This window comes from Podarcis bocagei (assembly GCF_964188305.1).
Source record: "Podarcis bocagei genome assembly, chromosome: 3".
In the NCBI taxonomy this organism is placed as follows: Eukaryota; Metazoa; Chordata; class Lepidosauria; order Squamata; family Lacertidae; genus Podarcis; species Podarcis bocagei.
The window spans coordinates 77,949,641-77,964,744 of NC_138127.1; the positions used below are offsets into that span (position 1 = coordinate 77,949,641).

Here is a 15,104-nt window from a genome sequence, read left to right on the forward strand (position 1 = left end):
GCCATGATTGACTGTAAATGTCCATGGTGAATTCCCAAGCACACTGCTCCCTTATGTATGAACTTAACCTCTCTATAATAGAGAATTGCACACTGCTCCCTTATGTATGAACTTAAACTCTCTGTAATAGAGAATTGCTTCCTTGTGGCTTTCCAGCATAGCTGAAGATGACATGAGAAGCTCAGCCGCAACATAAGGAGATTATAGCATTACAAGAGAAGCAAGTCATAAACTCCTTGGAGCTGTTCCAGGAACAAAACTAGCTAATTTGGGATCCCCAAATCCAATCAAAAATTCAGAAGGGAGAAAGTTCATAAGCTTCCTTGTTTATGAATGAGGAACACACAGGGATAGCAAACGTGTGTTTTAGTTCACAATCTTGCTGCATTGATTTGGTTGAAATGCACAGTTCCCTTTTATAGCGATGCGATAGATGAATTCTGCATGAAGCCACAATAGCCCAACAGCTTCGTGATGGAGGGCTGCATGAAAGAGTGACCTAGAGGCTCTCTCCAGGCGTCTTTTTTAATGTGCATTCATGATCATTTGCACTCATGATGGTATCGGGGTAGCTGTACATGGCCCCGTATTCAACAGTGTTTTGCACCTGTGGTGGACATGCGGCCATTTCCAGTCAGAGTGTGTGCCCCATGCCGTCCTGTTGAAATCCTACATGCTTTTTTATGCCACAGATGTTCCATGGAGGGAGGAGTCATCTGCCCTGCTTTTGTTGAATTAAGATACCTGAGCACCCCTCCAGACAGCAATAACGCAGTAACATTGGTGAAGTGTTGCGGAACAAGTAATAAAGCAGAATGGTGTGTGGATAGTCCAGTATAAATACACTACTAATGCACTATTATTGCATCAGTGACATGTTGCAGAATGCACCTGCAAAGAAATGCCCAGGGCAGGATTCAACTAATGAGTCACATCAGTGCAAGCCTGTACAAAATGCTTTATCTCCTTCTTTCCCCCCCATGCCCCCAAAATTGGTTCGGGGTGTCAGGATAACCCCCAGAACCCCCAGAAGAGTGCACAGGTAGAGGAGAAGGGGGATTGTTCTGTCTGACAAGCCAAAATGCCTTACACTGATGCAACAATTAGAAAAGCATGGCACTGAATTCTTCCCCTGGAGGCAGCCCTTAAGAACTCAGACTTAAGAAAACCCAGAACAAATCGTTGGTTGGTGAAGCAAAACACCCTCTTCTTGCTAGAGAACTGTGTCAACTTTCATGTAAGCCTGAGCCTTGAAGAAGCAAAAGTTTCGTCCTATCGTTTTTCATAATATCCCCGATGGAAAGCCCCTAAGATCAAAATCCATTAAGTTCTGGTCTTTTCTTTTAAGGAAACTTGATAGCCACTCATTGAATCTGTCCCTGTTTGATAATATGGGTGTACCCTTTTGGCTCATCGCAACCATTACATAAAAGTCGACCTTTCTTGTGTGCAGGCCACTGCCTTAAAAATCCTTCGGTGTGGCAGCAGCATATGCTGAAATGTTAACATTTAAGGACTCCTTATCTGTGCATTGCCCAATTGTGTGCGCACAATGCCACTGTTCCCAGGGAATGAGCTCTGGTGTGCATATGTCACACACAATTGGGCAACGCACAGATAAGAAATCCTTAAATGTTACTCTTCCACATGTAGTTCTGCCGTGGGAAAGAGTTTTTCAGTGTCCTGCACACAAAGATCCCATTCATCCCCCACCCCCATCTTTTAACACATGGTTTGTAGAGTTTCCCAACATAGGTACCACTAGGACTCTTAACTCATCATTGGGGCATTACTAACTTTGAATGGGAAGGGCTGGTTTTGCTAGGAGTCTGCTTACAATATTGTTTAGGAAACATACCGTGATGGTTTGTGTACTATCCTTGACGTAGCTTTGCTTCATTTCAGTCTGGCTTTGAAGTGCTTCAAGGTTTTCTCTTGCTATATGATTGCTAACCACTGAGGAAACAAAACCTTGGCTCCAGAACAGTTACTGCTCTGGCAGTCACTTTTATCCTGGGACTGAGTGACATGTTTGTGTTTTCGTAGGAGGATTCCTCTGCTGGGCAAGTTGAGTCTTATTGATGTGAAGCCCAAATTCCCTTGGAGACTCTCCTTTGAGAATTTTTTTTTTTTTTTACATCAGTCAAAGCAAAGGGCTGCTTAAATAACAAAACAAAAAAAAGCAAAAGGGGAATCCAACTGTGCTCTCTGCCAGCATAGAACAAAAGAGCCAAAGTACAGTGCTCCTGGCAGTCCTCTTGGAAACACACATGTTGGTCTAGGCAGATGCCTTCAGAAACATTTGACAGCAATTTGGCAAGGATGCAACTTTTGACTAAACCTGGACTTGGTAGAGGGAAAGGAGAGGTTGCTGACAAATTGCCAGTTTGGTTCTGTAAAAGAACCTCATTGCTAGGCTGATCTCCCCTGGTCCTGCCATTGCTACTCCTAAATGTTTACGTGCACATTTCAGGTGGTCCCATGTACACAAGGACTGGGAGACTGCAAGGGCCTGTGGAAGGTTGTGACACATGCATAGATAATGCCCTTTGATTCAAGATTATTTGCTCCTTGAGTCTAAACAGCTTGGGTTCTGAAATAAGATCACTTAAGAAAGCTCACAAAAGGAAAAAAAAATAGCCTGCCCTCTTCTGCCTCCTTTGCTCCAAACAGCCCCTCCTGAATAATGTGGGCTGATGGAGAAGGATAGAGTTGCCCAGAATTGGGCAAATTTGGGGTGATTCTCCTCTTCCTTGCCAAGAGCACACCAAATTGTTGTATGGAGTCTTGTGACTCCAGGGAGACGCTTTTCCAGGGGCACAGGTGGTTGTGGCAGGAGGAGAGGGGATGGAAAACTTTCCTTCTGTAAACTTTGCTAACTTGGTACCTGACCCTACGTAGTTGGTTGGTTTTAAAAAAAAAAAAATTGAATAACTGTGGGACTGACTTCCAAGTAAGTATTAATAGGATTGAACTATGCATGTTGCTCCAGAGATTAAATTAAAACCAGGGAAACCTGTGGAGAGTTCTTCTCTGTTCTCTGCAATGTGGCCAAAAAAAGGAGATAAAATTGAGTTTCTTCCCCTTTTCCCCTCTCTTTCTCACTCACACTGCAACAAGCTAGGGAGCAAATGCTATGCAGATGCTGAAAGAGCAACATCCATAGGAAGAATGCATGGTTTTGATTGGCTTAGGCTGGGCTGTCATAGGCCTGAAAATGTATAAATATGGTTGTGAGTGACAGGAGAAAGACTGAACTGTGGCTCTGGATGGTTTGTGGGGGACAGAATCATGGCAGGGCTCCGTTCCACTTTGCCCATAAGAGGAGACTCCCCTGAAGCGAGCTTTACACCCAGATAAGTCTGTACAGTATAGGATTGCAATCTTCCAGTTATTACCATCCCATGATTGCATACTTGTAACCTTTAACTCAACATCTCTGTTTAAAAGAGGTGGGGGTGGGGGGGGAGGAGAAATCTGCCCTTTTACTCTTCATCTTGCTAAAATTAGGACAGAAAAAGCTAATCAGTTAAAAATATCTTGGGTATGCACCTTTTATGGTTGCAAGGAACCGTTACACACCACCTAAAATTAATTGCAACTTTTGTTAATATTAAGACTGTCTAGTTTCTTTTTAAATATATGTTTTGTTGCAAATATAACAGAAAGAAAAAAGAAAGAAACGACGTCAGCTCACACTAACAGTAAGAATAATCCATCAATCCTAATTCAAACATGCAGAGTCCATATGTCCAAATAGATATCCAGAAGAGATTGATTGATGATTACAAGATATATGTTCAAATGTAGCAAGGGCAGTAAGGTGTTCAGCCTCTTGAGAAATGAATGGTGGGTATTTTTTATCCTTCCAAGTTTGAACTATATGTCTCTTTCATTGTGTAACTGATAGTCGTCATCCCCAATCACAGGAGTATAATTTAAAACTTTATTTTATTTTATTCCTGTTTTCTGTTACCAAGGAAATGCTTTTTCTCCCTGTCCATTAACACTCAAACTTGTGGACATCCAATGAAGGTGATATTGAAAGATTTGAGAGAGATAAAAGAAAGTACTTCTTCATGCAGCGCATAGCCCTATTCTGCCTCTCCCCACCCCACCGTACCCCAAATTGGGCTCATGTGCACACATGAGAGACACACTTAATCAAAGGTGAAATTGTTATCATTGTGGGTAGTACTTCCTCTGGTCAAAGTGACATTCGTGTACTCAGAACTAATGGCGAAATCAGATGTCTTTCTCAGGAGAACAAAAATAGGTTCCTGGATTCAGGGACATGGCAAAAACAAATGTCAAATACAAAAGGGCAGAGAATTTCTCAAGGGCGTGTGCACAGTAATTCAGTTCTTGCCTGAAGAGGAAGAGGTGAACATTCTTCAGTGTCCCTCCCCCCTTCTTGTATTAATAGGATGGTGTCCTTTTCTTTTTGAAGCAAGCTGTTCGTTCTCTCTCTCTCTCTCTCATCTCTGTAAATTCACACAGGAACAGGAAGTTGAATGAGTGTGTACGTATATAACGAATTTGTGAACGACTGACCGTCTGTATATACAGTGGTGCCCCGCAAGACGAATGCCTCGCAAGACGGAAAACTCGCTAGACGAAAGGGTTTTCCGTTTTGGAGGTGCTTTGCAAAACGAATTTCCTATGGGCTTGCTTCGCAAGACGACAATGTCTTGCGAGTTCCTGCTGGTTTTTCCCCTTCCCCCCCCTTTTTCTAAGCCGCTTATCAGCTGATCCGATCAGCAGATAAGCTGCTAAAAGCCGCTAATAGCGCTAATCCGCTAATCCGTCAATGGGCTTGCTTCGCAAGACGAAAAAACCGCTAGACGAAGAGAATCACAGAACGGATTCTTTTCGTCTTGCGAGGCACCACTGTAGCTTCAAAGGTGGGGCACACAACAGATGATTGGTCAATCCTTGGATTATTTAGCTGCTTATTGTAACATAGACTTAGTTTCCTGCCTCAGCTTGTTCTTCACCAGTGTTTCCCCTTTCACATTTAACCACTGTCTAGGTCAGATATTACTGGGATTACAGTTTGTGTCAACTATACTTAATTCTTTTTCACCCTTTCTAGAGCAAGTCATGGCGGAAGATCAAGAACATGGTGCACTGGTCTCCTTTCGTCATGTCCTTCAAGAAGAAATACCCTTGGATCCAGCTAGCAGGGCACGCAGGTACAGAAGATTTAGGTTGTGCTGTGTAATCTCAAAGGGAAACTCCCGCCTAATAAAGAGAAAGTGTTTCGGAAGTCTCTTAGTGGATTTAAGATAATTAGCTACCTTAACGCAAATTGTTTCTGGAAATTGAAACATAAGTGCTTGCGCTAGGTCGTCTCTACGGGGGTGGCTTGAGCCAAATGCTAGGGTGTGTACAAACCCTCGGGAAATCTGTGGCACCTGTAATAGATGGCCCAAGGATGAATGCTAATGTCTGAGCCACAGAAAAAGGACACATAACTTCTGCCACCAAAATGCTCTGATGTCCTCGCCAGAGCAAGTCTTTGCTCCGAAACGAACAGTGTTTGAAATCTGTTGGGATCCAGTCCAGGCCAACACTCTTCTCTTATTTAGAACAGCCTGACTATATATCCCTGGCAGATGGTTGTCAACCTTGCCTTGAAAACCCTCAAGGAGGCTTATTCCACTGTTGAGTTGGCTTTAGAATGGAGAAATTCACCTAGAGTTTTAACCTAAGAACCAGACTTCCCTGCTGTTTCCCAGGCTTTCCAGTTGCCTAGCGTTTCAGCCTGATGTTTAAGGGTACACTAAAGATAACCTGAAAGTTTTCCATTATGTATTAGCACTCCCTTGCATATCTGAGCATCTTCTAGCACCACACCCTTTTGAACATGTGCACGTGCATGTGCCCCTGAATGATCTGGAGTTGCTAACTAGGATCTTTTTTGAAGTAAACATGACTGCGTTGTGCCTGGAAATACTATTTGATGCCACTGCACTTAACCATTTTGTTAGAAGCAGGGAACAAGTGAAACCTTTCCTGTGTGAAACCTTTCCTGTACCCAGTGGAAAACTCAATGTTATCCTTTGCTTTTTGTTCTGTCTCTCAGGTAGCTTCAAAGCTGCAGCCAATGGGAGGATACTGAAGAAGCACTGCGAGTCTGAACAGCGCTGCTTGGACCGCTTGATGAATGATGTCCTTAAGCCGTATGTTCCTGCCTACCATGGGGACATAGTGAAGGATGGGGAGCGTTACAATCAGATGGAAGATCTCCTGGCTGACTTTGACTCTCCCTGTGTCATGGATTGCAAGATGGGAGTCAGGTCAGTTTTCCTTGGTAGCTAAGGGCACAACCTGCCTCTTCCCCAGCTTCATCCAGTAACAGCAGAAGCATGATTTCATCTTGCAGTGCCTAATGCCTTTCTGCTCCCCCACGGGAGGCAGGAAAATGCTGAGCATGAGGTCATCATGCCACACATTTCTGTTACTGCATTTACTTGGAAGATGGCGGCAGCCACACATCTCCATAATACCTAGCTAGGCTCTAAGGGTGAAGCCTTTTCCCAGCCATCTGGGTGGATGGATTTCAGGTAGCAAGAAAGGCTGGTTTTAAATTGGTGTATCACTTTGAAACCAAACCCCCTTTCTTCATATGTTTCCTAAAAAATGGTGCAGATCTGACCACTAAGCCAAGCTTAGCACCGATATCATAGAATCATAGAATCATAGAGTTGGAAGAGACCACAAGGGCCATCGAGTCCAACCCCCTGCCAAGCAGGAAACACCATCAGAGCACTCCTGACATATGGTTGTCAAGCCTCTGCTTAAATATAGGCAGGACTGTTCCAATGCATTTTGCCGCCTGAGGGCAGGTCAGCTTAGGGCACCCTGTCTCCGCACCAAGTCAAAATGCACGATACCGCGATATTGTTTTGGCATTTGAGGCAGAAAATCCCACAAGTACCTCTCCCGCTAGTTGTCAGTAAAAATACAAAGGTAATAAATGAAATAACTTTCCCTAATGGCAGAGCTTGCTCTGTCTTATAGGCCTTTTGGCTCAGAAGTGAGTATAGTAATAAAGATGACCTTAGAAGACCGTACTTTTCAGTTGAATAGTGTTATTGGGTAAGCTGTAAATTGGGAGCAGAGGGTGAATACTGCGCAGTCCTCACCCAAGGTTATTTAAACCAGGTTGGCTGTGGGAATTCCTGATAAGCTGGGCTATATCATGTCAGGTTATTTTCATAAGTTAAAATGTATAATTCTGCCATACAGTCTCAAATTCCTCCTGAACATTACCATGACAAAATGCAAAAGGGGTCTCCTGATTATTATTATTAGTAGTAGTAGTAAAAAATTAATTTAAGTGTGGGAGATTAAAATGAAAGTCTTGATGTTTACCTGTGAAGAAAATGTCTTCAGTGAGCCGCATAGCTGGAGAAACTTTAGCTGAAGTGGCAATTTAGATACTGAGCCACCCTCTTCCCAGCCCCCTTTCCAGGATAAAGAAATCCACTGTCCGGTGTCATCGTGAGTTTACTTGTTGTGAGGAAAAATGTTGTTTGCTCTGTTTGGCTTGGAATCTGTTTGCGCTGAGGGAAAGCAAAGTTCAAATTAACTGCATGAACAAATGGAAAAACATTCTAAGCTGGGTTAACGAGTACTTTCCCCCCAAAAAAGTACATCCTTGTTCAAGGAGATAGCGGAAGATTTTTGCCTTGCAGTTTGTTTGACCTAGAAGCAACTTGTAGGTCTGCTATACAAGAGTACTTCAAAACTGGTGGCAACTGTGCAGAAACTTGAATAGTTTCTGAGAACCCTTGGCCAACTAATTCAAACTGGAGCCAAAATGCTTCATTTAATGGTACAAAGGATACCTTTTTAATATACAAAGATATTATACAATATACAAGAGTCGGACAAGATTATTATGGCAGGAAATGGGTGATGCCAGAGGCAATAATAATAATAATAATAATAATAATAATAATAATAATAATAATAATAATACGCCACCCATCTGTCTGGGTTGCCCCAGCCACTTTGGACAGCTTCTAACAAATATAATAACATAGTAAAACATCAAACATTAAAAACTTCCCTATACAGGGCTGCCTTCACATGCACACAATTCTCCATTCAGACAAATATGAGGCAGTATTACTGGTCAAGGACAGAGTCTAGCAGCTGAGAGCATGGAGTCAATGAGGGGTGTGACCTGGGGATGGGGAGGGCCTAGGAGAGTCCCCAGGATTAGATTGAGAGGCTCCCTATCCAATCCATGACATAAGATTTCACGGACTAAGGTCTACTTCAGTTTATGCCAAATTTCAGTGACTTGGTATATTGTGGAGGGAAGAGGGGGTGATCTGGAACTGGAGATTACACCTGTTGGTGATAACTCTGGCTAGTATTCGGAGGAATATAGCCTCTCGTTATATATACTGGATAAGCCCTGTTGTGTGGCATATGGAATGCTGAGAAGAACTGAGTCAGCTTTGGAATTTTATTTCAAATATCGGTTGCCGGGTTTTTAACATTAATGGTCATTTTCTCAGTTTTCTCAGATATTAAAAAACGCAACAGAACAACTATGCAACAAGGCAGGTTTATCTCTACTAAGAAGCAGATGTGTTACGTAAGATTAGTTTTGAGGAACTGATCAAAGACTTTGCAATTAGAAAAAGCAGGAAAGTTTTTTTCAAATATAAGGTGAATACAAAGTGAAGGATAATGTGAAGTATACAAAAAACCCACCACATTATTTTCTATCTTATTGCAGGTTTTGTTTCATTTCAAAAAATGCCATTTTATTTTATGGCTTATTGTTGTTTATATTTTAAATTAGATATATACATGGAGGCACCAAAAAACTTGAGTGCTTAGGGTCTTAATCCAGCCCTGCCCACCACACTCGCCTCTCTGGCTTGTATGAAACATTTGGAATATGGTTTTATATCTGACACTCCTCTTGTTCGGAAGGCCTACAGGCAACGGTTCGGCCTTCCCCTTCTTCCGAGACACAAAACCTGCTGCGAAGTGCTTAGTAACTTTCATGGCTGGGAGATTTGCATTAAAGTCTGGATATGCGTTTGGCTCCCAAATTTACTGACTACAAATCTGTAGTCAGCCTTATCTCTACTAAGTCAGCAGACGTTATTGGAGCCAGGAACTTAACATTTAGGCTTGTTTGGGGCAGCAAAAAAGTAACTTGAGGAAGCGCTGCAGGGTGACTGGCATAAATTTTGCTGACCCAAGAGTGCCCCATTTCAAGCAGCTGTTACTAATAGAAAGCAGAGACCTCTAGTGGGCAGATGGGGAAGACATGCTTAGGAAAAGTGTCTTTTCTGAATCCTTGTCCCCCATCACAAATGGAATTAAAAATCAGTAGGATCCTTGCATTTGATGAAGGCAATGGATGCACAGAGTGGCTCACTCATTACTTTCATCATCCTAATGGATGATGGTGATCAATAATAATACTGCCAAATTAATGCCCTCTGAGTGGTTCACAATTCCAGGTGTCCCTTATATCTTGAAAGGATGCTGAATTTCAAACTGCTCATGAGAACTACCCACCTGTATAATTTATGGCCTTCTCATGCAATTATTTTATCCTTTCATGGTTGCCTTACCATATGTTGTCTGAAAGAGAGGGCTGTGATCTTTATTCATGGGCACCTTCCATAAATGTTAAATACAAGTGTTTGGTTTCCAGAATATAAAGTGTTTGAGCAGTGCACTAGATCAGCCTTTGGCCTGATCCAGGGCAGAGACTGCTCTTAAGTTCTGAGCTCAAACCGGCACATGTATTTCCATTGCAGATATTGCTCTTTTGAGGATGTTTTGCCCTAGTTAGTTGCAAGTTTCTACCACGGAGTCTTGGTAGGAGATTAACTAGCAGTACGTGGAAGATTTCTGACCTCACTTTCTGGTTTCTGGAAATCCTAGAGGATCAAAATATGAGGGAGGCCAAAAACTTGCCCCCCATAGTTGGCTGTGATAGATAAGTTTCCAAAGATGGTGAGAGTCACACTTAGTGTCCTCTCTGCAGAACCTACTTGGAGGAAGAACTAACAAAGGCCAGGAAGAAGCCAAGCCTACGGAAGGACATGTATCAAAAGATGATTGAAGTAGATCCGGAGGCTCCGACTGAGGAGGAGAACGCCCAGCGTGCCGTAACCAAGCCCCGATACATGCAGTGGAGGGAAACAATAAGTTCTACAGCGACTCTCGGATTCAGGATTGAAGGAATCAAGGTGAGGGTTTCAAATCTATCCGGTGCATAACAGAGATAATAGGTGGAATATTTCCTGAGAAAGGTGCTTGTTGGGAGTTCTGCCTTTGTCAATAGAATTCCCAATATACTGCAACTGAATCCGTAGCTAAACTAGATGTTTAAGCAGTTTTGCAGAGTGCATTGTAATGAAGTTCTAGTTCCACCAAGGTCAAACGAGATCTTTCACTGTCAAGCTGAAATGGCAGTCTTTGAATGTGCATTGTAGAGAGTGCATGGGAGAAGAAAGAACTGTGAGTCAGGTTTTTGTACACTGAATAGAGATATACTTTAAATATATAAAGTGGTGTATAAATTAAAAATTTTAAAAATGAAAATCCTGTAATCCCTTTATTGAGGCATAACCCTTTGTCCTCCCTCTGTATAAACAACATAAGTAGATACAGATAGGTGAACAAAGATAGAAGGCACCTGCCGTAGTTCCTGCTGCCTGCCATCCCTGGGATTTTAATTGCTATCAGCCAATATATAAACATTATGCATGCATGGAGCTTTTCCACGTTGGTTTATGTAAAGTTGCAAAGTTATTCTTTAGGCAGGTTGCTTTGCCGATGGAAGTGAGCAAACTTGTGAACAGAAGAAGCAGAAGGTTGTGTGCCAGCCTTAAAAACAAAAACAAAAACAAAACCTTTAAAAGTTCTGTTTGGATGCAAGTGGCCAGTTCTGTTTTGAGGCTTGGTTTTCCTGTAGCCTCTAGCCCTACAGCATTCCCCGGATATCCGAGCAGTTATGGGAGCTTGGTGATGCATGGCTCACCCCATGGCTGGAGGCCGCAGGCATTACCACACTCTCACAGCTGCTTGGATATCTGGGGAAGCAGGAGAAATGAATTGGAATGGAAACATAGCACCCTTTTGCGACTTTCAGCTGAGTCCGTGGCTGGAGGCTTCAGATACCAGCTCTCAACACAGCTAGGCTGCCAGACAGGAAGTCTTAAAGCAGCCACAAAGCAGTAAATAGCTGTCTGATTCCACACTGCACAAGTTGTTGGTTTTTTAAAAAAAGATATTGTTAAATTGTCCCCTGGCACTTCAGTGTGCATTCATGGAAGTCAGGTTCTGAACATGTGCTGAAATGAGAACCATGGGTGCAAAAAGGTGCTGTGTCTTTATTCCATCTGAATTTAAATAAACCACATGGACTTGCTCAAATTAGTACTTTTGGATTATAGAATTTGTGCTGGCTTATAGAATCGTAGGGTTGGGAAAGGTCCCCAAGGGACATTAGTCCAAACCTCTGCAATGCAGGAATCACAGCTAAAGATTCCAACCTCTGCTTAGAAACCTTCCAAGGTAGTCCATTCTGCTTTGAATACCGTAGTATTGCAGAATACTAAAAGATGTGGGCTAATTTCTATGTTTAGAGGTGTTTGCAAACCCTGTGGATTTCAAGGAGTTTGGTTAGTAGTGCTGGAAAGGTTCATGCCTGAGATGAATTGATCATCAGCCTCTGTATAGCACAGAGGTTTATACTTGCAAACCATTTCACACGTTGGCATGTGGGACAAAGGGCTGGACTTGGCAATGCAGATCCCTTCCTGTAATTTCCATGGCTGAAGAAAGAATATTGTATGGTGTTCAAAAGCTGTAAATACCCCCAACCCCCCGAAATAAAACCATTCTCAAGTCTTCTCTGGACAGTCTGCAAGTCATTCAACCCATGGCTGTTATTTAAACGATGGCCATCTTGTACCTTTGCCCTGTTGTAGGTTATTCCGCATCCTGTTTAATGAACGGCAAAGCCGTCTGTTGACACAAGTGTATTCTTCTGAGTAATAGCCTTGGATTTCGTCATTGCTTTTTGCAGAAGGAAGATGGCACCGTGAACAGGGATTTCAAGAAGACCAGGACAAAGGAACAAGTCATGGTGGCCTTCAGAGAATTTACGAAAGGAAATCGTAACGTTCTGGTGAGTCGCTGCAGCTGGTTTCCTTATTAGTTTAGTACCCTATGTTTCTTTAATATCCACAGTTACATGCTAATGTGAAACCTGCTCTCTTTCCTCGGCAGTTTATGTTATGCATCCAGAAGATGCGCAATATCTTAACTAGTTCAGATTCTTGGTTAAGCTGGTCCAAATCCTGTCTGTAATGGAACACTGAAAATGGGATTTCTTGAATGCTAGGGAAGTAGAAAGGTTTTTTTTATGAGGCCCACCTATCAGGCCTACACCCTTGACAGCGTCATCTTCTTTGCTAAGCACTTTGATGAAGGAAAGAGTCCTGGACTGGCTCTGGGTCATGTCAGGGGAAACAGGCAAGAACTGTTGTCCTTCTCTCTGTCTGTCTCACACTCTCACATACACATAAAGTTTAAACAGAAAGTTGGAAGTTTATGGTGCCTGGTTGGCAGCACAAGTGGGTCTATGAGTGTGGTAGTGACCATTGCCAGATTTATGTATCAGCTAAACAAACTAGAGACCCACTCTCTTGGGGGCCCCCAAAAAATTAAAGGGGGAAAAACCTGGATGTATATTTCCAAAATATAAGATAAAAAACAAATCAAATAAAATCTACATACAGCAACAGTGTTTTGTGTTGTGCAATTATTTCACTATTAATATACTTCTTCTTAATTGTATTTCACTATTAACATACTTTTTCTTAATTGTATTTGAGTTAACAATTATTTTGATAAAATACATATTTTGTTATGTGTAAATGGCTTTGGATACCTATTAGGTCCATAAATTACCATATAGCATATATTCAACACAAAAAACAGCAAGAATTTGTTGTTGACAAAGGACAGCTGGACATATAAAGAGCCCCGTTACCTTCAGTAGCTTAGGGCCTCATCAAACCTCAATCCGGCCCTGGTAGTGACCCATTCTTAGTGGCTTTCCTGACAGCTGAAGGCATCTTTCCTTCAAGGCATAATGGAGAGAGCTCCAATGTTCAAACATGGTTACAAAACCTCTTCTATTTCACTACGAGAGACAAGGAAACTACAATCCTGCTGCTCTCCCTCGATCTGTTTACTGTTTTTTGGTCCAGAGGTGTGCACCTGCTGTAACATTTGACAAATCTTCCTCCTTGGTGGTGGCTGGAGCTTGAAGGGGCAAGCGAACTGTTTAGAGAAGCCTGTCAGGGGACGAGGAAAGATTGATAGGTGTATCCATCTCACATAATTTTAGGCCACATGGGATTGCTCATAAATTTCTAGTTACAAATGAAATGCAAGTACCCTCTGCAAACTGAAAAGATCACAAATACGTGCAGGAGGAGACCTTTTAGCTTGCAGTGAGCAGCCCTGCACCATTACTGAATCTTGGAACAATGCCGTTGCTGAGGGACGAGGAAAGGTGGGTGCATATTGTGATTTGAGGAAAATGGCAACCCTTCCAAGTAAACTGTAGGGTTTTGTATACCTGGAAACTGCGCTGAAGCTCCCCACCTTTTTATTTCCTGGAAGCCAAGGGCTGGGAATCCCATCAACTCTCCTAAAGAGTTGATCCCACACACACATCCAGCCCTGTTGCTTGGTGAAATAGCTCTAAATATTTTGCACCAAATCACCCTGGTGGGTGACCTGATGCCAGGAAGTGGTGGGAGGTACTGCAACCCTGTTGGCTTCCCTTGACCTTGTCAGTAGATTTCAGTATTGTTGAGTATCGTGTCCGTCTGAGTTGTCGTGCCAGGAACGGACCTGGAAAGTCCAGAATAATGGTGGTGACAGTCCTTTCTGGAGTACAAGACTGAGAAAGTGGAGCTAGAGGACTTTTGATTAGCCTTTGGAGTGTCTCGTCTTGTCCTCATTTTTACAGCTACATGAAACCAACGGGAAAAGTCGTATGAAGGTTTGAACTAAGTGCCTTCAATATGCAGGTGACTAACAGCTCCACCTCTCTCCCCCAACCTCCTGTTAGATGGGAATGAATGCATTTTTGCATTTCCTCTGCAAACCACCCAATTGGGCAAGTGAGCTCAATTTTAGATCCCACCACGTACAGTCTCAGACGAGCATCTCTGAACCTGGCTCTTTACCCATAGCAGGTTTGCAGAGAGAGTTTACAATGGATGGTAATTAATGGGGGCTTCTTCTGGAGCCAGGGAACAAAGCTGGTACGTTGCTCACTGCCAAGCCGTTCTGCTACGTGAATCATTTTGCTTGCAGTCCGGAAAAGTCTGAAAAACAATTAAAAGTGAAATGGTTCTCGTGACCGTGACTCCTTGGGGGACCTGTGACACACCAGCTAGTTACTCCCATCGGCCCCAGCCGGCGTGGCCAGTGGTCAGAGAAAAGGAACATCTGGAGAGCCCCCTGGTCTTCAGTCTTGGGTGACCAACCTGTAACGCAGGCAGGAGGGATTGCCACATTTGTGGGAAGGTGCAGGGTAGTGTCTGGGTCTGCCTGCCCTCCTGCTTGCCTCTTTAATCCTGCCCTGTAGCCTCAGCCACTTCCAAAAGAGGGTGCACTTGTATATGCTGAAGCATGGTAGTATTCCACTGTCTGCAGACCCAGGACCAAAACAAGCGTTTGGAGACTCTCCTAATATTTAAGCATATGTTGGTAAGGTGGCAGTGCTGCTGTTGTGGCCCATCTCAGATCAGGCCAGGACCCAGTAGCTGAACACCAGTTCTGTAGTGCATGATAGCATGGAATTTTGTGGGCTCTGGACCCGGCTTTTGTTTTATTTTACTTTTTTACTGCTGCTGCCTTGAATACTTTTCACCTCCCCACCCAGCTGCTCTCATATATATATATATATATATATATATATATATATATATATATATATATATATGCAGGTTTTGGTGTCTTCGGGTGTCTTCCCGTGTAAGAGTTGGGGTGTCTAGGCGACGTTTCGACGAGGTCTCACTCGTCAT

The 15,104-nt window shown here is 42.9% G+C and overlaps 1 protein-coding gene across 1 annotated transcript in view; it reads left to right on the forward strand.

Moving 5' to 3' along the window:
- ITPKB (inositol-trisphosphate 3-kinase B) overlaps positions 1-15,104 on the forward strand; it is an 88,739-nt gene that overhangs the window by 66,551 nt on the left and 7,084 nt on the right. Inside the window, exons 3-6 of the mRNA XM_081186384.1 lie at positions 5,096-5,195; positions 6,089-6,302; positions 10,034-10,238; positions 12,083-12,184. Of these exons, the coding sequence (XP_081042510.1) occupies positions 5,096-5,195; positions 6,089-6,302; positions 10,034-10,238; positions 12,083-12,184 (621 nt within the window). The remainder of the gene's footprint in view (positions 1-5,095; positions 5,196-6,088; positions 6,303-10,033; positions 10,239-12,082; positions 12,185-15,104) is intronic.